Here is a 27,764-nt window from a genome sequence, read left to right as displayed (position 1 = left end):
GAGGACTGGTGTTGTCTTTTAAACATCTTTATAAATAACCGAGTAATAAAAATAACCAAGAGAACCTTGCTCTAGAGAACATATGCTGATTAAAATGTATGAAAGAGGACTGCATTTCTGTTCTATATTGATAGGAAATGAACTACTAGTCATTGTTGCTCTTTCCACTTTTGAGATATATATATATGTATGTATATATAGATTCTATACATGTTAATTTGTTTTCTGATTTTCAGTTTGAAGCTGGCAACATGAAAAACTTAGTACTGAAGATAATATCTGGGTCTTTTCCACCTGTGTCTTTGCATTATTCTTATGATCTCCGCTGTTTGCTCTCTCAATTATTTAAAAGAAATCCTAGGGATAGACCGTCAGTCAACTCCATATTGGAGAAAGGCTTCATAGCCAAACGCATTGAGAAGTTTCTTTCACCTCAGGTATGTATTTTTACGTTAGAATGAAATTGAGCGGTACGTTATGGTACTTAACTAGAACATGCCCTCCTCTGTTTCGAGAGAAGTGCATTGGAACTTTGGGAGAATGAAATGCCTTTTTCAAACCATGGTGGAGTCACCTTCCTTTCCATTCCTTTGTAACTTCCTCTCCTGATTTGCTTTTCAGTTGTGAGTCCGTGAGAGGGAAAGCATTCCTTCTCTGTCTGCTCTTAACACTTAGTCCATAACTTCTGATCACCAGTTGTGTGGTAGCTTTCCCCGACACCAAGCAATTCTGTGATACCAGCCGGGTGGGTGTCCTACAATTCAGTTCAGTTCTGACACTATCCAAAAATGTGTTTCCAATTGTGTATTAGTAAGAGTGAAAACTCACTGGAGATGTTGAGAAGATTCAGAGCAAAGCTGAGGGAGCTGAGAGGTTAGTGTGAGAAGGGGATTATGAAGTAATTTTATCAGTTTTGAAGTAAATAAGACATAAGGGGTACACAAATATAGATGGAGGTTACTTCAGGTAGGAGGTACCTGTGTTGAATTGCTGGGGTATACAGCACAGGTGAGCAGTGTGGATAGGGGGGCTTGTGGTGCATTAGGCTAATTTCTTAAAAACAGCATGTTGGGAGAAGTCATAAAAATAAATTGGTAAGATTGGGAAGAAGTTAGGGGAATTTCTGTGAATAGACTATTTGGGTTTAATTAATATAGTTTATTTGACAGCATAATTGTTACTCAGGAAAGAATGTGTTCTGATTAATGGGCAAGTTTTTTATTTTGGAAAATGAACATCTTTTCTAACTTTTCCCCATCTTTCACCCTAAGCTTATTGCAGAAGAATTTTGTCTAAGAACGTTTTCCAAGGTTGGAGCACAGCTTATACCAGGTAAATAAGTCCTTTCACCTGTTTGCGGTGATTTTGCACCTAATTTTGCTAACTGGTAATACTTATTCTACCAATCACTTATATCACTTATATCCTAGTGATATGTAGAGATATAATAAATTGAGGTAATTGTAGATAAATTTAATCCAGAGAAAATGCATTTTTTAATTATTTATGATATAATGCATAGCACTTTCTCATGAATTTCCACGTGTCTGCCTTATTTAAATGAAATTTGTCTGAGATGTGAATTACAGCATAGGAAATGTGGTCAGTAATATCATAATAACTACCTATGGTACCAGGTGGGCACTAGATTTATTGGAGTGACCCCTTTGTAAGTTACACAAATGTCTAATCACCAGATTATACACCTGAAACTAGTGTGATATTGTTCATATACTGTAACTTTAAAATTTTTTAAAGTTAATAAAATGGTAGTGGAGGAGGAGGAAATCGGGAGTCACTTTATAGCTTGGAATCCGGCTGGTGCTGCACCGTCGGCCTCCCGAAGAGAAGCCCAGCCTTTGGACGTCCTCCTCCGCACACCCAGGACCCGTGTTGACATGATAACCACACCCGGGCGTGACCTGCAGCCGAGGGTTTCCCATCGGGCCCTGTTTGTAGGCAGCTTCCACCTGTGTCACTATGCAGCGCCGGCCAGGCATGGTGCTCTGTGATGGCCCCATATTAGGCTGTAAGAAACGCCATCCAGGGGCGAGGAATTAACAATTTCTCGGACACTGAGGATGGTCCTAGGGTTTAAGAAGTGCCTGTAGATAAACAAATAAAGCTTGATCAGTGCCTTGGTACACTTCATGACCCAAAAAAGCTGCTTNTGCTAACTGGTAATACTTATTCTACCAATCACTTATATCACTTATATCCTAGTGATATGTAGAGATATAATAAATTGAGGTAATTGTAGATAAATTTAATCCAGAGAAAATGCATTTTTTAATTATTTATGATATAATACATAGCACTATCTCATGAATTTCCACGTGTCTGCCTTATTTAAATGAAATTTGTCTGAGATGTGAATTACAGCATAGGGAATGTGGTCAGTAATATCATAATAACTACCTATGGTACCAGGTGGGCACTAGATTTATTGGAGTGACCCCTTTGTAAGTTATACAAATGTCTAATTACCAGATTATACACCTGAAACTAGTATGATATTGTTCATATACTGTAACTTTAAAATTTTTTAAAGTTAATAAAATGGTAGTGGAGGAGGAGGAAATCGGGAGTCACTTTATAACTTGGAATCCGGCTGGTGCTGCACCGGCGGCCTCCCGAAGAGAAGCCCAGCCTTTGGACGTCCTCCTCCGCACACCCAGGACCTGTGTTGACATGATAACCGCACCCGGGCGTGACCTGCAGCCGAGGGTTTCCCATCGGGCCCTGTTTGTAGGCTGCTTCCACCTGTGTCACTGTGCAGCGCCGGCCAGGCATGGTGCTCTGATGGCCCCATATTAGGCTGTAAGAAACGCCATCCAGGGGCGAGGAATTAACAATTTCTCGGACACTGAGGATGGTCCTGGGGTTTAAGAAGTGCCTGTAGATAAACAAATAAAGTTTGATCAGTGCCTTGGTACACTTCATGACCCAAAAAAGCTGCTTTAAGACAGTGTACTGAAATTCTATATATAGGTGAATGTGTTAGTACACATTGAACGCAGACTCATTATTTTAATGAGCACTTTTCAGTGGTAGGTTCTGTTCCTTCTCTGGTTGCCATTTGGTGATGGGTTTGCACATCAGTAATGTGGTAGAGTTTTTGTCAACCAGCACATCTACACTGAGTGAAACCTGCACTGGGGCCAAGGAACACATGAGGTAACAGATCCGTACAGAAGGGCCTTCGTTACTTTCACTGCCTGCCTGGAATAAATAGTTGGTCTTGAAATTTATCTTTATCAGAAACTTAACTGAGATTCTGAAAATATTTGTCATAGAATGTTATAAAATGTCTTACCTAAGTGTGTACATCTTTTAAAAAATATTTTAGCCCTGGCTGGTGTAGCTCAGTGGATTGAGCACGGGCCTGCAAACCAAACAACCTAGGTTCGATTCCCAGTCAGGGCACATGCCTGGATTGCAGGCCAGTTCCCAGCAGAGGACTCACGAGAGGCAACCATACATTGATATTTCTCTCCTTCTCTCCTTCCCTCTAAAGATAAATAAATAAATAAAATCTTTAAAAAAATAAAAAAATATTTTGATGCTTTGTTTTAATGGGTTTTTAAAAAGGATTTTATGTATTTTCAGAGAGAAGGGAAGGGAGGAAGAAAGAGGTGAACAGAAATATCAGTGGTTGCATCCCCTACTGGGGATGTGGCCTACAACCCAGGCAGATACCCTGACTAGGAATCGAACCAGTGACCCTTTGGTTCACAGGCCAGCACTCAATCCTCTAAGCCACACCATCCAGGGCAGTGTGTACATCTTTATGTAAAATATTTTTCATGGAGAAATCCTTCATAGTCTATAGTTTAAAATAAATTAATTAATGTGAAGTTAGGTGCTTTGCCAAGGATAGTTTTTTTAAAGGTGGGCATTAACAGTAGTATATTTGTAACATTGTGGGTATAGTTTTTATGCCATGTGTATGTATATGCATATATTTGTCTGAAAGAGAAATGATACTTTTTCTACATAGAATGACTTCAGAATGGATTTCTAAATTCCATGGACATTATGTAAGATTTAAAGAGTATATTGTTTTTAAAACATAATGTTTTTCATGTTCTACTCCATTATGAGTTTGAATGAATTAATAAAAATAAATACTACATCACGAAACTGAGTTTCTGTAAGCTGGGAGTGGCGTGGCAGTGCATTCTCAGAAAGGCCAGCCGCACTTAGCTCTTCGTCGAGACTCTGAGACTCATCCTCTAAGTGTGAGGGACTGTCAGTTCCTGAAAAATCAGTTCACTCTTAAGTAAAATTGATGAGGACAGACACAGCGGAATCAGCATGTCTCTCTTGGCAGTCTAAGTTTAGTCTCATGAGAAGTCAAATCTTAATGAAAAGCCTCATTGTCATGAAGGCCAGAAATACCCCACGCCAGCACATTCTTTCCATGTGGGTAAGCCTGCGTACGAGTTAGAAAATTATTTTGTTGTAAGAGTTGGATAGATGAAATGTTTAATAGCATGGGGCTAAAATAGGAGTTGTATTGCTGATGGGCCTATATTTTGTGGACTCCAGCTCCCTACATTAAACTTCATCCCACTGGTGGCCTTATCTCTTGAGCCTGAGAAATGCTCAAAAATCAGGTAAGTACTTCTCCTTCTCCAGAAAGTGAATGGGAACTACTCACACAGTTGCTTGGGACTCTTCGTCTTTACACTTCCATGCCTCTTGCCCCTTTTCTGGCATACAGAGAATTTCTTGGGTGATACTTATACATGTGTCCAGGTTACAGTGTTGCGACTTTGTATGTCTGTGGGCTGGATTAATACAATTGAATTCTCACAGGGAAACTTATTTCACATTTCCTAGTTCTTGTCAGGATACAGTTGGAGTATGTGTTTGGGAAACCTTACTCTGACATACTCATATCTTCAGCCCAAATAATTTACGAATCTTTAAACTGCCAGTCAAACAGATAATATTTTTTATTTTTATGAGTTTACCAAGTTATATGAATAATACATATTCATTATAAAAATTGAAGAAAATAAAAATTACCTCTAATCTTAACACATAGCTATATATTTTTTCTGTGAGAGCATGTGTTTAGCAGTTGAAAATTGGGGTTGTGTTATAAACAACAGTTTGTTTCTTTTAATTTGCAGTAATATATGATGATTATTTTCTAATACAGCTGCATATTCTTGGAAGAACTGAGTTTAATGGTGGTATTTCACTGTGAACTACCAGTTAATTTCTTCCTTCTTTCTCTTCCTGAAAAGGAAGAATGCTTTTTGGAAGAGATTGATTTAAATTGATTTAGCACATGATAAAATCCTGAGAGAGCAGGCGGGAAGGAGCAGAAAGAAAGCTGCTCTTAGGCTGCGAGCCAGCTTGAGCAGAGAGGCCCCTTAGCGGATGTGGAGAACAGTTAGAGGAAAGAGGGTCTTGGGGAGCGTTGATGTCAGCTGTACTCTTTGACCTCCTTTAATGTCTTTGAAAGATGTGAATAGTTGGCTTCCCTTCTAGTTACTTTACTTTAACTGTGTTTTCTTGAATGTATCATTGGCCTAAGGCTGAACCTTGTCTAGTCTGCAGTAAGAGTTTAATACACAATGCTGCAGGGTTTATCCTTGCGTATACATTTTTGTTTCTTTATTTCTTTAGAGTCATTTCATAAATATTGTCCTTGATATAGATAGCCCTCTAGAAAGTTTGACCGATTTTCCTCCCTTTATATAAAGGTACCTATTTCATGGGATCCTGAGCTATAATGACTGTTTTAAAGTGTTTGTTCTTCAGTCAGTAGTATAGACATCCAGACCAATTATGAAGAGTATATTAAGCTTCTCATAGTGATAGCATTAATGTTTAACAGTTGTTCTTCAAGTTAATGTTCTGATTTTGAAAATAATTTCTAAAACGGTGAATGTTCTTTTTAAAACTCATGTATAACAGCTTTATTGAGGTGTTGATTCACATGCAGTTCAGTTCACCCCTTTGAAGTCCTCACTCAGTTCAGTACTTTCTGGAATATTCACAGACACCTGCAGTCCTCACCCACAGTTCATTTTAGCGATGTGCTTTTTTTCCATGAGAAACTTCAATGTCTTAGAGGTGTGTGGCTTTTGCTTCTTTCAAGAAGTAGGCGTTAGAGCCCTGGCTGGTGTAGCTCAGTGGATTGAGCGTGGGCCTGCGAACCACAAGAAGTAGGGTTACTAAAATAGTTCTAATTAAGGCATTGACTTATGCTAAGGAGTGAACATGTTTAATGAAAAGTTTCAAACTAAGTGCTGTCAATGATTATGAAAACGAGAAAGTGCTGTCTTGAAGAATTTTAAAATTTAAGATTTAATGAAAAACTCTGGAAAAAATTCTTTTTACCTTTTCATGTAGCTAAAAGACCAGCCTCGGGTCAAAGCTTGGCTTCTGTCATGTCTGCTCAGAAAATTACAAAGCCTGCTGCTAAGTATGGAGTGCCTTTAACATATAAGAAGTATGGAGATAAAAAATTACATGAAAAGAAACCACTTCAAAGACATAAACAGGTATGATCATATTACACACTGTGTCATTAGTAACAAATTCACTATGACCTTATTTTATTTTGTTGCAGCTCAATTCAGTTATCTTGATATTTATAGGATTGCTTTTATGTGTTACTAAAGAACATTGGTGTTCTCTGCTCACCAGTCTTCCAAACCAAGAAGCCTGAACAGAAGTCATAAATAAACATTAAGTAGACAGATCAACTAAAGTAGCTGGTACAAAAAAGAAAGTGATATTATAAATGAAGTGATTTTTTAACAAACTAAGCAGAGCCATTTGTTTTTGTGCATAAAATAAGTAAATATCTGACACAGTTGATAAAAATCTGGGAAATTTTATGTTTGAAAATTCACAAGCAGACAGATATGTCCACAAAGCCCACTTATGTATGGTAGGTTGTCAGCAAAATCCCTTGTATAATAAACTTCTAAAGATTGCCCTCACTGTTTTGTGTGAAGCCTGGCTTGTGTCTGAACACAGTGTTCGGCAGCTCTCTTACTTGGTGACTGTTTTCTTTCCAATCCATTAATACCACTGAGTCTAGGGATGGAGTGAGGGAGGTGGTTTCCTTCTCATTGCCAGCCTCTTTCCTGCACCCTCACTCCCTGCCCCTTCCCCAGACTTTGACACTAGACTAGATAATCTGTTACCCCTCCACATTAGGTCATCTGCATGGTCACTGTTCTCAACACTGTCTTAATTCCTGGTGATTTCAGTATCTGAAAAGATGGCCCTTCCAATAATGCATGGCCTTTTATTACTTGATTGTTCTCTTGCAGTGATCTTGTTTCCCAGCATACCTTAGAACTCTCACCTGTAGTGATCATGCCATCAAATTTGATATTATCAGTAATAGCAACTGTTCTGTAGTCTGTGTTATAAACATCCCACTCCCTGACCACTGCTTTCTCTGTTTGCTGCTCCTTCCTCAGCAGCTCTGCCTCTAAAAGTTTTCTCATTTGGACTTATGGAACTTACCAGCTTTTCACTGCCCATTCCCTCCTAGTTTATATTTTCCTTTTCTACCTTAAATTCCATGTTCTCACATTATAATAATTTCCAAAGCCTCAGCTCTCTTACCCCTATTGAAACTGTTCTCACTTTAAATGTATAACCAACTTGTCAAATGAGTACCTTCTGATTAGCCTATTGTGTTTCTCCTTAGACCATTTGCTCTCCTCTTTTCTAGATGATTTTTTTTTTTACTTTCTGCTTTTTACTTCAAGCTAATGGCCTTGCTGCTTAGTTCACTGAGAAAATAGAAACATTGGAAGAAAAATTCCCTACACTCTCACAACCATTCCTGCCAGTCAGTCATATCTATTTGAAATACTGTCTTTGTTTCTGTTACTTTGGATGATCTGTTCTCAACTATAGTCAATTCTATAATTTTTGTGTTATTATTATTCTTACTGCCTTCTAAAGGTCTTCAGGTGCTCCTGCATCATTGTATTTCTCCTCTCTACTTAGTCATTCCTATTAGCAATGCAAATTGTCTGTGCTATCTCCTGTTCCTCTCTTCCCAGTTTCTCTTAGATCCATTTTGCTCAGGGCTCTCTTGTCACAGCTGTTGAGTAATAGCCCCTGACTGGGATGTCTGGGATGTCAGTGACGTCCAGATTACGTCCCGGGGTCAGTTGTACTCTTCTACCTCCCTGCTTTTTTTTCTTACCTGAGGATATTTTTCCATTGCTTTTCAAGAGAGAGGAAGGGAAGGCAGGACCAGAAGGCAATCAGTGTTTATCTCTCATACCTACGTCTGTCTGCCTATTTGTCTGTCTCTCTCCCTCCCCCCCTCCCTTCTCCCTCTCTCCCTTTCTTCCTCTAAAATCAGTTCACATCTTCAGGTGAACATTAAAAAGTGATTACATTGGTAAATTTTATGTGTCTTTTACTACAGTAAGTAAGTAGAAAAAATTTAAGAGGGAAATAAAATAGAAAAAAAAGAAGTGGCAATCAGATGTCTGAAAAGTTTTTCGAGTCTTAACAATTAATGGAATTAAAGGGAAAGAATCTAAATTAGATAAGATTTTTAAAATCAGCTTTTTCCTTTTGGGTTTTTACACACTTTTTTTTTAAAGGATGTAATTTTTTTCTGAAAATCTAAAGCATCTTAGATTTTTTAACTTTCTATTAAGTTTAAAAATGAAAAGTTCATAAGGAAAACCATAATTGTAACAATTTAGGTTAATAGGCATTAAATTATTATTACCTAACATACTTGTATATTTTGAATATCATAAAGTACTTGTGTATCATAAGACTTTCTTTGCTCCAGTTCCTGTAAAAATCAGCTATTTTTTGGAGGGTTCTGTTAAAACAAAGAAGTGGTTATTTAAGCCACCAGAGGGCACTCCATGAATACATTTCAGTATTTTGGCTCTGATTTTAAAAAAGAAGCAAAAAACATTTCTCTTAGTGTGGATGTTTTATGTTACCATGTTTTTCTCTTCTGTATAGACATAGTGTTCTGAAAATCCCTGTGTGATCTCATAGGAACAGTTTGGTATTTTTATTTATTTGAGTATCTTACATATAAGGCAATATGGAACATGAAAAGGTGAATATAATATTTTTATTTTGATTATTTTTTAATTCTATTTTTATTTTATTTTTCCATTACCCTTTATCCCCCCCATACCCTCTTCCACCTCCACCACCCCCTTGTCCCGACATCACCACACTGTTGTCCGTAAGGTGTTTTTTTTTTCAGTTTTTCCTCAATCCCTCCAGTCTCCAACTCCTCCCCCAGAGCTGTTGGCCTGTCTCTATGTGGCTTGTTAGTTCAGTTCTTTAGATTCCATATGAGTGGGATCATATGGTATTTGTCTTTCTCTAAATGGCTTGTTTCATTTAGCATAATGTTCTTCAGGTCCATCCATGCTTTTATAAAATTTTACCCTTTTATAAAGGGTAAAATTTTACTTTATTTTTTTATGGTTGAGTCGAATTCTATTGTGTAAATGTCCCATAGTTGTTTTATCCACTCATCTCCTAATGGACACTTGGGCTGCTTCCAGATCTTGGCGATTATAAAAAATGCTGCAGTGAACATAGGGATGCACATATTCTTTTTGAAAGGTGAATATAATTTGTGACTTCATGTAACTTACCTAAGAATGTGTAGGTGTCTTATTTAAACATTCTTGTATTGTATTATATAATATGTTAAGAACCTGGTCATTTAGAGTAAGAATGTATAATACTTGCATTAATATTTTTAAATTGTTTGGTATTGTGATTCACAGATTCTGAGACCTGTGCTGGATCTGTTACAATGGAGTTAATCTGTAGAACTTGTCAAAATACAAAAGGCAGGGCTGCGGATTTAGAAATAATGGTTCAGCAACTTTTGGGGATACATATTTTTCAGAAATAGCTTTGTTGAGATATAATTCACATACTATATGATTCATCCATTTAAAGTTTGGAATTAAATGGTTTTCATTGTATTCAAAGAATTACGTGACCATCACCATGGTCAGTTCCAGAGCATCTTTATCACCCCACCCAACAAGTCTTTTCCCATCTGCATTCACTCCCCATTTGTCCCCGTTTGTCCCCATTCGTCCCCACCCCACCCTGCTAGGGAACCACTGTTCTACTTCTGTGTCTGTACAGATGTGCTTCTTTCGTGTAATTGGAGTGACACAGTATGTAGTCTTCTGGGACTGGCTTTTTTACTTAGCGTAACGTCTACACGGCTGTAACAGGCATACATGTTGTAGTGTGTATCAGTCCTTCCTTTTCATTGCCAAATGATACTCCTTCGTATGGAAGGAATATGTATTTTTACAAAGCTCCTGGATACCATTCCTCAATAGTTTAAATTCTATATACATAGAACATGCTTTGAAATGTTAACTGTGTGTTCATAATACTATGAAGAGCATTACCTACAATTATATTTTTTTCCTTGTGTTTTAGTAATAGAGCCCTTAGAGCTCTCTTGGGACAATTTTAAACTGTGGGTTGCTCTCTATTAATAGTGCCAAAATCATTTTAGTGGGTGAAGAGCAGGAGCATTTTTTAAGTGATAGAATGGAAAATAAAAATCCACTGAACATAGTAAAGTTGTTTTGTGAATTTGGGAGTGGATGTGAAACATATTTCTTACTGTGGGTTTCTTTTAGAAAAAGCTTGCAAGCTACTGTAATTTAAGTATGTTAATGTAGAGAACAAATATAGATACAAATGTAGGTAACAAGTCTTTATCTAATTTGTAGTTTTACTTTTTGTCCAGGCCCATCAAACTCCATTGAAGAAGGTGAATCCTGGAGAAGAAAGGAGGAAAATGTTTGAGGTATAAAGACATCTGTCTGCTTATTTTGAAGCTTTGCAAAAATAATTATAAGAAGCAAAAGCTATAGAAAACCTCCAAACCTTTCCTCCTTATTTCTTTCAAACAAATACCTTTAACTTATTTTTTTACCTCCCTAGGCATAGCTCTACAATCGGTGTACTAACTTTCCTGCGGTAACTAGAAAAAAATAGAAATAATCATTGATAAAAAATGTTCTTTTTTACTTAAGGAAGCAGCAAGAAAGAGAGGGTCGGAATTTACTGATAAAGAAAAGAAACAAAAAGATCAGGTAGTTTCTTTGCTCCTGTTTTTCTTCCCTTGCCAACCTGTAAATGATACTAGTTTCAAGAGTTCTAAGAAGTTTTTCTTTAAAATTATTACAGATTAGTTTCATGAAGGCTGAGCAGATGAAAAGGCACGAAAAGGAAAGGGTAAGGGGAAAATTCGTGTTCCTATGGTACATCCCACAGTCTCCCCCACCACACACACACTCTCCTTTTTAAAGGAAGACACTGAGTTCCATTTCATTACTAACTGTATTTTATGTATTTTATACTAAATACTTGAAGTGGTGTTTTGTTGTTTCTTTTCCCCAAAGTTGGAGAGAATAAATAGGGCCAGGGAACAAGGATGGAAAAGCGTGCTAAGTGCTGGAGGAGGAGGTGAAGTAAAGGTAGGCCTTTGGTACCACTGTAGATATACTCTGCCGTTTTGTTCTAGCTTCACCTTGCTCTTTAAAATACATATAATTGGCTTTTTTGTGTACATTTATGTTTTAGCTAGAATTCTTCAGCGTCTATTATGAATTCTTAGTTTTGTTGCATGCATCTGGTACACAACTTGTATTGGTAACTAATATGTGATACACTGCTCCTGCCAGAGGAATCTATTTAAAAATCAAATACGGCAACATCACACCTTTGCCTCAAGTGCTTCTGTGGCTTCATATGGCCTCAAAGATTGAGTTTGCAGAAGGTCCGTGTTAACTTGGCCCCTGCCAGTCTCTCTAAGCTCACTTCCATCCATTCCCCCCTACACTGTGGGCTCTGGTTGTGCTGCACTGAAGCCCACACCTAGTTTCCTTACTGTATGTAGTCTGCCGAGTCTGTCTTCGTGCTTGTGTTTCTCTTTATTTGATAGTGCTCTTCCCTACTTCCTCACTCTCACTGCTGCCTCCAACCTTAAATAACCAACTACCTAGCTAACCATTAGCTGCTTATTAAATAACCAGTTACCTAGCTGACAATTTACCTAGACCTCTCAATCCAAACATTTCCTTTGCATACATCAAGACTGTGTAACCCCTTATGCAAATCACTTAGGTTTTCTGAGCCTTACCTTCTTCCTTAAAAAAAAGGAAAAAAGAAAAATTTCAAAAACAGTGCCTGGAGCTTGGCTAGCAAGGTCTCATATGTTAACTTCCTGTGTCTTTTCTTTTTCTGCCAGTCTTTATACTTCATTTCTTCATTTGCTTTTTTAAGCATCCCTTGCATATCTCTGGTAGACTGAAATCTAAGGTGGTCCCTCAAAAATTCTTGACCCCTGATGTGTGCATCTTGTGTTTTTCCTTCCCCTTGAGTATTTGTGGAACTTGTGAATGTGGTGGTATAGCAGCTCCTTAATTAGGTTTTATTTTATGGCACGTGGTGATGGGATAGTCACTCCTGTGATTACACTGATATTTTATAAGACTTCCTCATGGCAGACTGGAAGGGGAGAAGGAAGTTAGAGATATGCCTGTGCTGGCCTGTAAAAAGGAAGCAGTCATGTGATAAGGAAGTTAGGTGGCCTCTGGGGATTGATAGTGGTCTCTGGCCAAGAACTAGCAAGAAAAGGGTGAGCTTGGCTGTGACAGCTACAAGGAAATGAATTCTGCCAGGAACCAGTGAGTGTGGAAAAAGACCTGAGTCCCAGATGAGAATTGCAGCCCTAGCCGATACCCTGATTTCTGCCTGGTGAGATCCTGAGCAGGTACTCAGATAACCGATACCCAGACTTCTAAGCCAGGAAAATTGTGAGATAATAAACGGGTGTTGTTTTAAGCTGCTGCATTTGTGGTCTTTTGTTTCAAAGCAGTGATAATGAGCACACTACTATTCCTCTGCAGTATAATTTTAATTTGTGTCATCCAATAGACTGTTGGTCAGCATGTTTTTAAACTGTGAATTTCTCTGACCTGTGATCATGAAACTCGTTATTTAAGTGCCGGGTAGATTATTTGTCAGGTTGAATCGCCATTCTTACTTGTTTCTTTTCTTCACAAGTTATGATATGAACAAAAGCTTGCGTTGTCCGTTTTATGTAGATATGTATGTTCTCTTCTGGCTTTCTTGATTTGTTTTTAGTCTCTTGACATATACCAGTTTTTTATATTACATATCAGTAAGTCAGTAATGGTCACTTTTTAAACGTCGTTATTAATTTTACTTAAAATTTTACTGTTATTTTTGTACTGTACTATCTACTTTACCAAGAAGTACAACTTGTTACCTCCTGAACAATGAGGAATGACTCAGACAAAATTTGGTCCATTCTAAAATAACTAACTTCGTATCTTATCTGATTGGAAGTTAAAAACTTACCAATCGAGGTGTAAGCCTTGAGATACTGTCAAGCATTTTGTATCAAGTCTGTGACTAGTATTGAGATTTGATTTTCTCCTTCATTTGTGTCTATCTTCTACTAAATAAAATATCTTACTCTGATATCTAAAGCTATATTTAATCCTAAAGTCCAGTTTTATCAATAATGTTTGGTAACAGACAATTTTCCAACAGTGTTAGATACTATGTACTTAACAGATTTCTGCTTCACTTTATAAATTCTACAGTGCTTTCATTTAGCATTAATAAAGTAATGTATTTGCCCTGACAGAAATTTCCCATGACTCTAATTCTGTGTTGCCCATATTTTTCAGACGACAAGATGCACCTAGGTTTTAGAGGAGGAAAATAGGAAAAAAATTTTGAAGCAAAAAATGTGGTAAAATATTTAATAACATAAATAACATAATATTTCACCAATATGTAAACATAATTCAACATCAGCATTAACAACCATTATTCCTCACAAATTGCGGGGCGGGGGGGTGCATCTTATAGTCTGAAAAATACAGTAGTTTCTGTACTTACTCCCCATAGGGTTTGAAATATTTACTTCATAGGCTCTTTGATTTCTGTATAGTTTCTAAGGATCTGGAGGCTCAGTGTAATGTTAATCAAATTAAAGAGATCACCAAAATAAAGATGAAACAAAAATTCAGTGTTAAGGGAAGTATTTCAAAATTAAGACTATTACTGTTACTATATACCTCTAAGTAATAAGAAACTATTTACTGTATAAATAACCAGCTATCTTTGATTATTTTGTATCTTCAAAATCTGGAACATTTTTGCTCTATTCATTTTTGATGTTACCTCTTAAGAATGTGTTTTAAGAAAAATTAAGAAATATTCAACATGTAGTTTGATCGTGTTATCAAAGTACGTAATCATAGTATGTTAGAGCGTGTCTGTTTGAAATATATTGGGATACTATTGAGCAATATAAAGGAATAGGCTATTAATACATGTAACAGCATGGAGAAATCAGAACATTATACTGAGTGAAAGAAGCCAGACACAAGAGTACATATTTCATGGTTGCATTTATATGATATATAGAAATGACCAATCTAATTTACATGGCAGAGCAGATTAGTGTTTGCTGGAGTGAAGAGACATTGGCTTCAAAGGAGCATGAAGGAACTTTCTGGGGTGATGGATATGATTTTAATTGTGGTAGTGGCTACATGAGTGTGTATATTTGTCAAAATTCATCAACATGCTTATATTTGGTGAATAAGTGAGTGACTTTTAAAAGATGATATTGCTTTGGTATTCTAGTATAGTATTTTGACATCATTTTGAGTGCAGGAATCTTTGGCAATGTTTACATAATTTGTTAAAGAAAAACATCAAAACACTCAAATTCAAGTTAAGATGATATGAGCACCAGACTAAACTTAAAGAGTAAACACTTTCATAGGAGATGCGACTACCTTTGACAGAATTTTGATTCTTGCCTTGAGATTCACAGTTTGGAGATTGTGTGTGAGGAACCCTGTGGTGGAGTTTCCTGCCTAATTATCTTACCTATTTCCATCAACATTCATCTCTTGCTATTCAAATATATTTAATCAGTTGTCTGTATTTATCTTGAGCTGATAATTTTATAAACTATGCTTTCTTATAATATTGCATGCAACCTACTGTCACGATGTCAAGATGTTAACACAAATTCTGTCCCGTTGAGTACTCTGAAATTCCTTTCATTTGATTATAATGTTTCTTTGTATCTTTTCTTAGACAAACTCCTTCCTTATGATGTTATCACTTGGAAGCTCCTCTTCCTTTACTGTTAGTATTCTGGATTCTTTTCCTATCACGTCACGAAAACGGGTTTTTTAAACACTGCCGTTCAACTTTAGTCGTAGCAGTTAAGTCTTGTTTTCAGTGTGTTGACCTTCGCATTTGAGCTAATTGATTTTCTCATCTCAGTGAAATTCTTCCACCATGCCTTCTGAAACATGACCTCTGTAACACTTAGTTCTTTTTAACTCTTACCCTCTTCTGATATCCCTGTTTTCTGAGTTTTCTTTGCGCTTGAGTTCTTAGGTGTCTGAAGTTGCATCCTATGCCTTTGCCTATATCCTTTGTCATTCCCACAGGGAATCCAGATCTCCCTTCAGCATTTACTTTTTAGTTGATTGCCTTTTTATTTTTAGGTTTCTTGGCTTTGAGGCAGGGCAGCAGGCTTCTAATTAGTCCTCCGCCTTGTTCTCGCTCTTATTTCTGCTTTTCATGTCTAATTTAACTTCCTGAATGTCCTAAAAACTGTTTTTTTCTGCTACTCCTACTAGAAAGTTGCTTTCTGTTGTTTTTATATGATATGAACTCAAACACCCAGGCTTGGCAGCAGTCCCAACTTTGTATGACCAAGCTTAGTGTTCCCTGGTAGCCTCCCTTCTAATTTTGTCTTCTTACTCCCTCCTGCTGCTGCCAAAGCCCAAATACAATCTATGCCTACATTGCTTATTTTTGCTGTAATACCCTGGCTCATATTTAATCTCTCTCTTTTGCATTGCTTTCAAAGCCGGGTTGAACAATATGTTTTTCCAGTGTTTTATGTTTTAATTGTTTTATTTCTAGAGGTTTTTACTTCTGACAGCTTTTTTTCTGTTTTGTAAATTTGCTCAGCGCCTGCTGCTTTAGAATGTGGCTGTTACCATTCAGTTGCCACAGGCCTGAAATGTTTTTTTAGTTTTATGCTTTCTTCACCAACCTGTTGGTGAACTACCTAAGGATAGATGTGATGTTCTGCTGCTCTTATTCATACCTACAGTATGTTTCAGTGGTGTTTATATCTTTATTGCTTGTTAAATCGAAGGATTTGGGGTATATTAAAGATGTATAAATGTTTTTGTTAAATTACAATTTTGAGTGTTGTAAAAGCAAGTTATGCTTTACTTATAAGCTATACATATTTAAACAATAAAATGGGATCACATAAAATGTTTACTAGATTCTTGTTTCAAAATCTGTTCATTAAGACCAGATTTTTCCATATTTACATAAATTTAGTGACATTTTATTTTTTTGTTACATCAAATTATACTTTATTGTTAGTAACAATATATACTACTTTTTGATTGTTAGTGGTTATAATATAGCAAAAACACATTTTCCTTTAGGATATGTGTTTTTTAATATTTTCAAATTAGATAACTACTTTTTGAAAGAGTCAAAGAGTTGAAATGTTTTTCATTTGAGGATAGTGCAGGCGCTTTAGGCATTTATGAGATAGACACATAAGAGCTGTTTGTTTAATTCCTAGGCTACCTTTTTTGGCAGTGGAGGGGCTGTGGCTCCATCATCTTGTTCTTCTCGAGGCCAGTATGAACATTTTCATGCTATTTTTGATCAAATGCAGCAACAAAGAGCAGAAAATAATGAAGTCAAATGGAAAGGAGAAGTACATGGGCAAAGGCTTTCAGAAAGGTATGGCTATGCTTTACTTCAAAGAAAGTAATAAAACTCATTATGCATATTTACCTACAGAGGAATTTCACCTGGAGTGCTTCCAGGATTTCCTAATGGGGCTGCAGGTCATCACTGTTTTCCTGAGGTCGACCCTCTTAGAAAAACTTGGAAGAGATCGGAGGCCGTGTCTAAGCAAACCAGTGCAGACCGGTTGGACTCTGCTTGATTCATAAATTCATCCTTGTGTGTAATTTTGTCTTATGTCATGTCTAGCTTAGTATCTGTATTTCATGAATATTTTCTTCATTGACTATTTTTTGCCTTCCGGCTGCTGTAATTTTTTCAGGTGCAAATTTGGTTTTTTAATTACATATGGCAAACATGTAGCTCTTCAGTTCAGCCTAATTTTTACAGGCTGAACGTACTATTTAAAGGAACATGGGATAACTTTGAGCTAACATATGGTTGTAATAACTCCATCCACTTGCTTTAAATAAATCAGAATATATTTAAATGGAATCACACTTTATGCAAAACTACAAAGCATGTCTTTTTTTTTTTTCTTTTCCTCATCACTTAGAACACCACTTTTCTCTTTGTTGTTTTGGCTTGTTTTCTTTTTACATTCAGCTCTGATTTATGACTCTGTATGATCCTGTTCATCAGATTTTTCCTTTTCTTTCATTGAATTAATTTAATATGGTAGTAGTCAGTAGTTTTAATTTGCACAGTTCCTTTTTTCTTAAGTGTGCATATGTGTTTCCTTAGACATTCCCATTTCTTATAAAACATTTTAGTTTTCAGAATATCATTTTTTGAAAATTTTAGGCACATTACTTTTTCCTTGTCTTTTTAAGGAAAATACTTCTGAGTATAATAAAAACCTTTATGTTCCCCCTCATTAGAAAAGATGATTAAAAGATAGTTGAGCAGAGGTGAATATCAATTAACATTATGAATTATATGCAGTAGCTGAGGTGTTGAGCTCATTGTGGAATCTCCATTTGTGAGAAAGGAAGGCTGTACAGACTCACACATACATGTAAATTTTTTTGTGAGATGGCAAAGCAAATTTTATGTGTGGCTTTTATTCTTGTATTATTGCTCTTTCTAATATGTAATTGGTTTGGCTTTATTTTGTTTTATTTTAATCATATCTCCTAAAATAAGTGTGCATAGTATAAAGAAAATAGGAAAAACTGTGTTTTGCTTCCTTACACTGTTCATCTTCCAGAATGTTTCTTGCTACTTCACACTTGAAATGACAAATGATGGACCACATTGGGCCATTTGCATCAATCTCCTGTTATAACCTTGAAACATTTGCATGTATTTAAACTTGAGTTTTAGGTATTCTTTGGTTTACAGGCCGGTGCTCAGTCCACTGAGCCATACCAGCCAGGGTGGCCCTTAGAGTTTTAGATATTCTTAAACAGCTATGTGTCTCAGTTATATCTTCCACTATACCACACTTTCTGATCAATCTTTTTTTGAGCATCAGATATAGTTTCAGTATTTTAATTTTTCCATTTTTAAACCACTTTTGGTGGTGAGATCATTACTCCTTTTATTTGTATCAACTTTGGTGGGCTTAGCTCTATTCAAACGTATGGTATACATTTTCTGCTGTTGCACTGGAGTTATTATCCATGATAGGTTCTACGTATGGAACACTTAGTACATCACAAGTTGTAGCCACTCATCACAGCACCCTTTGAATTAGGTATTATTTTTTAAATAAAGATGAAGAAATTAGGACTTCATCAAGAAGATGAAGAAATTTTCTTCATCAAAAAGATGAAGAAATTCAATGTCTGAATTCCTCAAATATCAAAGCTATGAAAAAGTAAAATAAATAGGTTTGGAAAAATTTTGTAGCACAGTTATTTGTTTTAATCTTTTCCAGTTATATTTCTGTATCTTTCTCTGAATCACTAAAAAGTATAAACGTGTTGAGTCTAGACTACAAATAAAAATATCAATACAAACACGTATCAAACTTGTAATATGTATTGTGGCTATTACCATGCTAAGTGTAGGAGACACAAAAATAAATACAACCCAACCCCCAGTAATCGTAGAACTCATAGCATAGTTGACTTTGGAGTTGAGGAACAAGATGAGTGAGTTGTTGCCTGTGCTTCTACTCGGATTTTGGCCACTAAAGCACACAACCTTCCACGGCCTTTCTTTAGGACTGTGTCTCAGTTGTGCTCTGAAAATTACGTGCAATAATGCCTTTTCTGTTTTCCACTAGATTTAAATGCTTCTGATTTTTATACCTCAAATAATTGTCTTTCACATATTTTGTTAACTAGCTGAAACTTTAAAATATTTTAGAAATGAAATTAAACTATAAAAACTTAACATCTGTTCCACCACAAAGCTATGAATGAGCATGGCCTGAGGTTCATTTACCTTATGTGGTACTTAAAAGAGATTCTTGGGAAATTTCCATCATTGGAATCTTCTAAAATTAGATAATCTCTAAAGCTGGTTAAGAGCCTTTTATTATGACTCTCAAATATGTCTAGGCAGCTGAATTTTAATCTAGTGCCACATCACCAAATTCAGAAATAAACCCCACCCAAGTCATGGTGGCTTGAAGATTAGGAGTAATGAAAGAGAAATTGTTTGTGCCTCTGCCCTGCATGTGTGCTGTCCTCTAGGAGTCACATTATGCACCGAATGACTCCAAGGTGGGTAAGGTGCATCTGGTCTGGGTGCGACATCGGTCCTGTGTGCACATAGGTAATTCTTCGTTACAGAGGAAGATTGCGTTGCACATCAGCCTTTCTTCCTATTCTGCAACAGAGAAAACACGTAGAATAATTTTTAACTTTATGGAATATTGCATGTTCAGAATTTCTGACGTGGCTGTTTGTTCATGTTGCTCAGGCAAAGAGGACAGCTAGCTGTGGAAAGAGCTAAACGAGTGGAAGAGTTCTTACAGCGAAAACGGGAAGCCAGGCAGAATAAAGCTCGTGCCGAAGGACACATGGTAGGATTGTTTTTCTTTCAAGGGTTTCGAACAAATTAGTGTTCAAAGTAAAGGTCTGGAGTAAGGTAGGTATAAATGGAAAGAACTGTAATCTTTTACAAACATTTACTCTAAACATTTGCAGAGTGTAAAGTTGTGATATATTTTAACTTATTTAACCCCTCTTCTGCTATATCTTTTATACCAAGGGTAAAATTTTGTTGTCGCTTTGGTTAATTGGGAGTAACTTCATAGCTGTATCTTTCCTATACAAAGCAGTGAAGTAGGTATAAGCAACCCAGGTATTTATATTGAATGAATTAGTTCTTACATTATTGCTTATTTTATATCCCCATATACTTTTGATTTTAAATACTTTTTAGTAGCAAAGAATGTAAAAAAGTGACAAAAATATGTGTAATTACACATTTACTCAAAAGGAAATTAGAAACAGAAGTATATCCATAGTTTTGACTTGCAGAGGTGCCCAAATGGCTTTGGAGCGTTTGTCCCCGGAACAACTGATGGTTGTTCTGTTCAGCTCAGCGCCCTGCGAAACCCCGTGCTCATGTGGGAAACTGGTCAATTTGTGGTCACATGTTTTGCTTAGACTTAAATCTACTATAAGTTCACAAGAGGTATCTTTGTGGCTTAATGAAATCATTTCAATTTAGGATTTGGGGGGGAGAAATATATCACAGAAAGATAGCTAATTTTTTTAATGGTTACCCTTTATATTTTTAACACACAGTAGTTTATGTTTCTCTAGTATCTGGAATTAATCTGTATTTGTATGCTTCCTGTGGACAGTAGAAAGAACATCGAGCATTTCCCCCTGCCCCATGCCTCTCCTATTATTTATTTTTAGAGATTCCTATCTGGAATTTTAGCTACAGATTTTAATTTAAAATATTTTTAAACGATTATTAGAATTATCAAGATTTACAAATTTCTTTCCTTAGTATTGTTCCTTCCACCTTACTATTTTTTCCTCCATTTATTTTTCTTCATGCTGGAGAATGTTTTCTGGTAATCCTTTTGGAGAGAAATTTTTCACGATTTTTTTTTGGAAATGTCCTTATTTTGTCTTCATTATTAAATGATAATTTATAGTGGTGGTCTGCTGGTGAATTTGCTCAGCATTTCTGTGTCTGAAAAAGTATTTTGCTGCCTTTTTTGAAAAATATTTTTGTTGGCTATAGTATTATGCGTTGAAAGATTTTTTCTTTTAGTACTTTAAAAGTATCTCCCCACTTATCTCCTGGCATGTCTGACAAGAAGTCTTCTGTCATTCTTACCTTTTATCTCTGTATGTATGTACGTTTTGTTTTTTTTTTTCCTCTGTTGGCTTTTAACATTCTCTCTCCATCACTGGAAGTGATTCGATTATGCTGTAGCTTAGTGTACTCTTCATGTTTATTTTGTTGGGGCTTATTGAGCTTCTTGGATCTGTGGGTTTATCATTTTTATCAAATTTGAAAATTTTTCATCCATTATTTCTTCAAATGTTTATTTCTGTTCTTCTCTCTTTTCCTCCTGAGGATGCTCAGTACCTATATATTAGATCATGTAATGTTCTCTCAACAGCTGACTGATCTGTTCATTTGTTTTCACTTTTTTTTTCTGTTTCATTTTGGGTAGCTCCTATCACTATATCTGTAGTGCATTGATATTTCTTCTACTCTGTGTAATCTGCTGTTAATCCCATCCAGATATTATATATTTTTATCTCAGACATTGAATTTTTTATGTATTAAAAGTTAGTTTATTTAGTTAATTTCTATACTTTTCATGTCTCTCTTCGGAATACTTATGCTTTTCTTGCCCTGGCTGGTGTGGCAAGGGATTGAGTGCTGCCCTGCAAACCAGAGGATCACAGGTTCGATTCCCAGTCAGGGCACATGCCTGGGTTGTGGACCAGGTCCCCAGGTGGGGATGCATGAGAAGAAACTACACATTGTTGTTTCTCTTCCTCTCCTTCTCTCTCCCTTCTCCTCTCTCTAAAAATAAATAAATCTTTTTTAAAAAAAGAATATGCTTTACTTTCTTGAACATATGGAATATAATTATGATAGCTATTTTAATGACCTTATCCACTAACTCTGTTATCTTTATGATTTCTAAATCTGTGTTTGTTGATTGGTTTTTCTACTCGAATGGGGTCATCTTTTCCTGCTTCTTTATTTATCTGGTAATTTGTGATTGGATGCCAGGCATTTGTGTATTTGATCTTTTTTTTTTTAATTTAAATATATTGGTTTATCCTGGTATGCATTTAAGTCACCTGGAAATAGTTTAAGTCTTTCAAGGGTAGCTTCTAAGCTGTGCTAGACAGGTTCAGAACAGCCATCAGTCTAGAACTACTTGGGCCCACTGCTGAGGCGGTTCCCTTGAGTACTCAGTGCCCTGTAATTTGGAGGTCTTTCCACCCTGGCTGCTGGAAGAACAAGGTACCTCCAGCCCTAAGTGAGCCTTTTGAGGTATTACTGACATTATGCTAACTGCCACTCAGCAGGAGACCCAGGGGACACCCTGAACACATTTCCAGTACTCCCTTCTGTTCTTTGCTTCTCCATCCTGCAAATGTTAGTGATCAACTTCCCAAGCTCTGGCTGCTGTTTCCTTAACTCAGGGAAACTGCTGAGCTGTGTGGGGACCTGTGCTGCAGCCTGGAAGCTCTGCCAGGGGAGAGTTAGTCATTGGGCTTAGCTTGCTTGTTACCTTCTCTCAAGGATCGTTGTCCTGTTGTCCAGTGTTTGATAAACGATTGCTTCCTTTATTTGGTCCAGACTTCTAGTCGTTCGGGGAGGGTGGGAGATCTGATTGTGGCTGCAGTTGAAAGTCGTGAATGACAGTGTCGCTGGATAATGAAATCTAAGTTTGGAATTCTTTTCCATTCCACTCTGAAGATACTGCCTTATCATCTTCCTTTCATTGTTGCTAATGAGACATGTGATTGTGTTCTGGTTCCTGTTGCTTTTTGAGGGATTTCCACCCCCCTCCCCTAGTCCCCACTGTCTCTTAGCTTTTAGGACTCTTTTGCTATTCTGATATTCTAAAATTTCACTTGAATGTTTCTTAATTGATTTTTCATTAACTTAACTCAGATTCTGACTGGATGTTTTCAATCTGAGTACTTATCTTCGTTCTGGGATATTCTCAATTCTCAATATGTCTTCAAATACTGCCTCTTTTCCTTTTGCTCCTTAAGAGAACTACTGGACAGGTCGATTGGAACCTCTGCATCAAATATCCCTTTTCCTGCATCCAACCCCTCCCATGTTTCAAACTCCTGACTGTTACTTCTACACCCAGCAAGAGAAAACTCTGCTGTTAAAGGGCTTACATGACTTTTTAAAATTGAAACTTCAAGAGGTTTTCTGGTTATGATACCAAGAAAGAAAAAACTAATAAAAAGATTGTATGTTACTCAGGGAGCAACATTTGTATTGTCACTCCTCCCTGGCCAATAGTTCATAAGATTATAACAGTTTATAAGATGTCATTAAATTAATAATTAGATGTACCCATTTCATAGATACTAAAATGTGAAAAATAAATTGGTAAAGATGATATATCATTCACTTCTTGTTAGGTTTTACTTTTATAACTATATTACAAAAGAGAGTCATTTTTTGCAACAGTGGCTGAGATTTTGTCAGTTTTCCAAAGGTCTTTTCTTAATTTTAATACACAGAATATTTTCAAAAGCCAATGTCATAATTCTTTGTGGTTTCTTTTATTCACTTAGGTTACTGAATTCTGTCATATTTGACAGAATGATTTTGCATGTTATCTGAGCAGTTTTCCAATATCACTGTCATCATCTTCACGAAATCCTTCATCTTTGGCAAGATTAGCATTTTCCTTAGTCAGTCAGTCTGCATTAGATGTGCATTGTATTGTCATGTATTTACTCCACCCAACAATCAGGGAGAGATGGATCCAGCCGAGATGTTGGTGTCGGGAATGTGACTAGACACTGGTGTTAAGTACGGATGGAGTGGTGTGTGAGGACTAGTTTTATACTGTCCATTATTGCATGTTTGGGGCTGCGACAACTTTTGCTTCTCAATTCAGCATTGTAACTGCTGAGATCTTTGTACAATAATGGTACCGATAGCACACTACAGTGAGGAATAGTTAAGATAAGTACCCTCACTCTTTAAGAAAAATATGTCAGCATCAGTAATTTAAGGCAGCACTTAGTGTCTTTCCATTGATATATATTAATACTCATTATTTGTTTGTACAGTTTAAAAATGTATGTACATGTACATTGTGATTTATCCTTATATCCACTCGCAATGTCTCCTCTTCCTGACGAAGAGAAGCCGTCTTACAGAGGTTGGGACAGATGTAGGTCTTAGACCTAATTTATGTTTTTTAGTGCTTTTAAAAATCACACCTATAAACAAACTAAACAATTAAGACTAAGTTCTGGATCTTAAAGATTAATCCTCTGGAACTGGAAAACTGTTGTAGTTAAATTATTTGATTAGTACCTTTTATTTACTGCTTTGGGAAATCCTAATAAATCATAACATTGTATGGCAAATGAAATCACAGGCCCTGACCTATGAATAAGCATTGAAAACTCAAATAATTGTTAGGTTCAATTGTAATGTAAAGAAACTATGGATTTAAATGTGGATTTTAAAATAATTTCATATGCAGCCCTGGCTGGTGTAGCTCAGTGGATTGAGCACGGGCCTGCGAACGAGAGGATCGCGGTTCGATTCCCAGTCAGGGCACATGCCTGGGTTGCAGGCCAGTTCCTGGCAGGGGACACATGATACATTGTGTGTCCTTGGCAGAGGCAACCATACATTGATATTTCTCTCCCTCTCTCATTCCCTTCCCCTCTAAAGATAAATAAATAAAATATTAAAAAATAATAATTTCATATGCTTGTGTAGGAATTCAAAATTTTTAATGTTTGGGTGACTGAAATTTTAAAAAATACAGTTTAGGGAAACTGTAACAAGAACGACTTCAAGCCAAGTGGTGTGTTTATTTTTGTCTGTGAACAGTATTGATGAAAATTTACTGAAGTTACTGTGAATCTAAACCTGACAATAATTCTCTGGGATGGGGTTGTTATTCCAAAGTTGCAGGTTTAAAACTGGCTCAGAGTCATTAGTACTTAACTCAAGACCCATAATACTTCCAGAGGCAGGTACAAGCTAAGCTGTCTGACTCGCAAGGTTGTGCTTTCAACTATTTTACTATACTGTTTGTTCCTTTTAAAATCCTCTATTAGTATTTCCTTTAATTTCGGTACAGCTTGTAGACACGATAATTTTGTAGAGCAGGGATAGACAAGCCTTTTCTGTAAATGGGCAGATAGTAAATATTATAGACTTTGAGGCTCACTTGGTGTCCTAACATAACTATTCAACTCTGCCACAACAGTGAAAACCTGGACAGGTGGGTGTGGCTGTGCGGTAGTGACCCTGTCTTTACACCACCAGGTGGCGTGCCAGATCTGACCTGAGGATTGTAGTGTGCTGACTCCTAATCTCCAGCATCTGAATATAAATTCTTAACACTAAATTGTTTATTTTGGAAAGATTATTTTTTCAGTTTTTAAAATGTTTTTTTATTTTTCTAAAGTATAATATTTGCTAGAAAAGAATATTTGCTAGAAAGACTAATAATACATTTCAGTCAGTATATTGTTCCCTAATCTAGGGACCAGCAAATGTTTTACAGTGAAGGGCCAGAAAGTAAGTAATTTAGGCTTTCTGAGCCATTAAGTTTCTGTCATATGTACTAATTCTTCACCGTAACACAAAAGTAACCATAAATACTGTGTGAATGAACATGGAGGAAGTCTAATAAAAGTTTAATTATAGACAGTGAAATTGGAATTTCATGTGATTTTCACGAGGTCATGAAATTTTCTTCTTTTCATTTTTTTCCACCATTTAAAAATGTGAGAACCTATTCTCAGCTTATGGCCCATACATAAGTGGGAGGCACACTGGATTTGTCCTTTGAGCCCTTGTTTGCCAGTCCCTGTCCTAACCTGTTCCTTTGTCCTCTCCCAGTGGTGACCATTATCCTAAATTTTGGATAGATCATTCCTATGAACTTTTTAAAATACTTTTTCCCACTTACGTATGTGTGCATAAATAATACATTTTTGTTTTGCTTATTTTGAGCATTATAAAAATGTACTATATATAGATTAGCACTTGCTTTTTTTCATTCAACATTATTTTTTCTAAGACTTTCATGTAGTTGAGTATATAGCAGCATAATATTCCATTGGTGAATATGTCGCAATTACTAACTCTCCCGACAGTAGGTTGGTTCTAGTTCTGCTTTGAACACTCTTGTACGTGGTTTCTAGTACACATGTACAAGGATTTTTCTTGGTAATCTATTTTTCTCTGTTGAATAGCTTAACAGAAAAACTTATGAGTTTTATAAAATGCAATGAAGTATTATTTCCCTTGAGAAATGTTACATTCTTAACTCATCTTAAATCATTCTGTATCATACTAACAGAAAAATGCCTTTAAATGTGCAGTTACTTTAAATATTTTATTCTTTCATGCATTTATTTAGTATTACACAAACATTTATTGTCTATAATATATTAGGTTTTGTGTCAGAAAGAGAATTTAAGATAAGGAATAAAGGAGATAGACAAACAAATAATAGCTACTGTTTTGGGAAGCTTGCTATGTCAGACATTATGTTAAGCAATTTGTATGCATTATTTACGTTATTAGTCTGTTAGAGCTACTATAACAAAATACCACAATCTAAGTGGCTAAAACAAAAATTTATTATCACAGTTCTGGAGGGTAGAGCTCTGAGAACATGTTGACAGGATTGGTTTCTTCTGAGGGCCATGAGGAAGAATCTATCCCGTGCTTCTTCCCTATCTTCTGGTGGTTATCAGGCAATCTTTAGCATTCCTTGATATTCAGAATTATCACCTCCAATCTCTGCCTTGATTTCACATGCTGTTCTTCCTATATGTAAGTCTATCTCCAAATATCTCCTTTCAGTAAGTGTACTAATCATTAGATCAGGGCCTACCCTAATGATCGTATTTTAACTTGATGAAGATTCTATCTAATAAGGTCCAACTCTGCAGTACCAGTAGTCAGGATTGTAATATACGAATTTGGGGGGAACAGAATGCAACCTATAACGTTCTCTTTAGCTTTTACAACAATGCCATTTGAACTCTGCTGAACTTTCATGTACTAGTCATATCGTAGAATACATTGCACTGCAAAAACCCTAGCCAGTAAAAAGTAGCTTCTGCACAGTTCAAGAACAATAAGGCATAGACTCACTTTTCCCTGTTCCTCCTCTCTAAATACAGTTAGGTATAACACACAATGACAATAGGATCATTATCATTGCTGGAAAGAAGAGGAACTGTCTAGGGACTTCAGGATTTGAGGAGTAAGTGCAGTTTTATTTCCCGTATATTCTGGACAGAGGTTGGACATGCCTGCAACCCAGATCCACCATAAACACAGAGAAAAAAAGAAAACTAGAAAAGCCTCTCACTCACCAAAATATTGGAAAAGAAGAATCCCAATACCTGCTACAGCAGGATTCTTTTGAGTAATTTTAAGTTGTCGGCAGCAGTGAAGCCTTAGGCTGACCCAACCCCATTCTGCAAGCAGAACATGGGCAGGTGACTCACAGGGCAGTTGACCCATCATTGGCAGCAAAGCCCTTGACCATCTCTATCCCACTCAACATCCAGGGCACTAGCGGATGACTCCATGTACCCCACAACCGTAGTCATCACAAAGCTATTTTTCCATGCTCTCCACCTAGTGACATAGGAGACCAGGCCCAGTGGCTTGTATCTACCTCTCACCCTCCGAAGATCTTCCCGTAATAGCAGATGGCCCAGGGAAGCAACTCCCATATTCCCAAGATGCCAGAGACTTCCATA

At 36.5% G+C, this 27,764-nt stretch overlaps 1 protein-coding gene across 6 annotated transcripts in view; it reads left to right on the top strand.

The window, feature by feature from the left end:
- NEK1 (NIMA related kinase 1) overlaps nucleotides 1-27,764 on the top strand; it is a 111,747-nt gene that overhangs the window by 28,823 nt on the left and 55,160 nt on the right. For 5 of the 6 annotated variants that reach the window (XM_037060406.1, XM_037060405.1, XM_037060408.1 and 2 more), the window contains 9 exons: nucleotides 237-437; nucleotides 1,272-1,332; nucleotides 6,373-6,524; nucleotides 10,769-10,828; nucleotides 11,058-11,117; nucleotides 11,212-11,259; nucleotides 11,427-11,501; nucleotides 16,703-16,866; nucleotides 19,747-19,849. In XM_037060406.1, coding sequence (XP_036916301.1) covers nucleotides 237-437; nucleotides 1,272-1,332; nucleotides 6,373-6,524; nucleotides 10,769-10,828; nucleotides 11,058-11,117; nucleotides 11,212-11,259; nucleotides 11,427-11,501; nucleotides 16,703-16,866; nucleotides 19,747-19,849 — 924 coding nt within the window. Of the gene's footprint in view, nucleotides 1-236; nucleotides 438-1,271; nucleotides 1,333-6,372; nucleotides 6,525-10,768; nucleotides 10,829-11,057; nucleotides 11,118-11,211; nucleotides 11,260-11,426; nucleotides 11,502-16,702; nucleotides 16,867-16,926; nucleotides 17,059-19,746; nucleotides 19,850-27,764 lie in introns of all 6 variants that reach the window. The other variant, XM_037060409.1, reaches the window with a different exon arrangement.

This window comes from Sturnira hondurensis, unplaced genomic scaffold, assembly GCF_014824575.4.
Source record: "Sturnira hondurensis isolate 20B ecotype Veracruz unplaced genomic scaffold, ASM1482457v3 Scaffold0011875, whole genome shotgun sequence".
In the NCBI taxonomy this organism is placed as follows: Eukaryota; Metazoa; Chordata; class Mammalia; order Chiroptera; family Phyllostomidae; genus Sturnira; species Sturnira hondurensis.
Note: the sequence above shows the minus strand (reverse complement) of the source record. Positions and strands in the feature narration are given on the sequence as shown.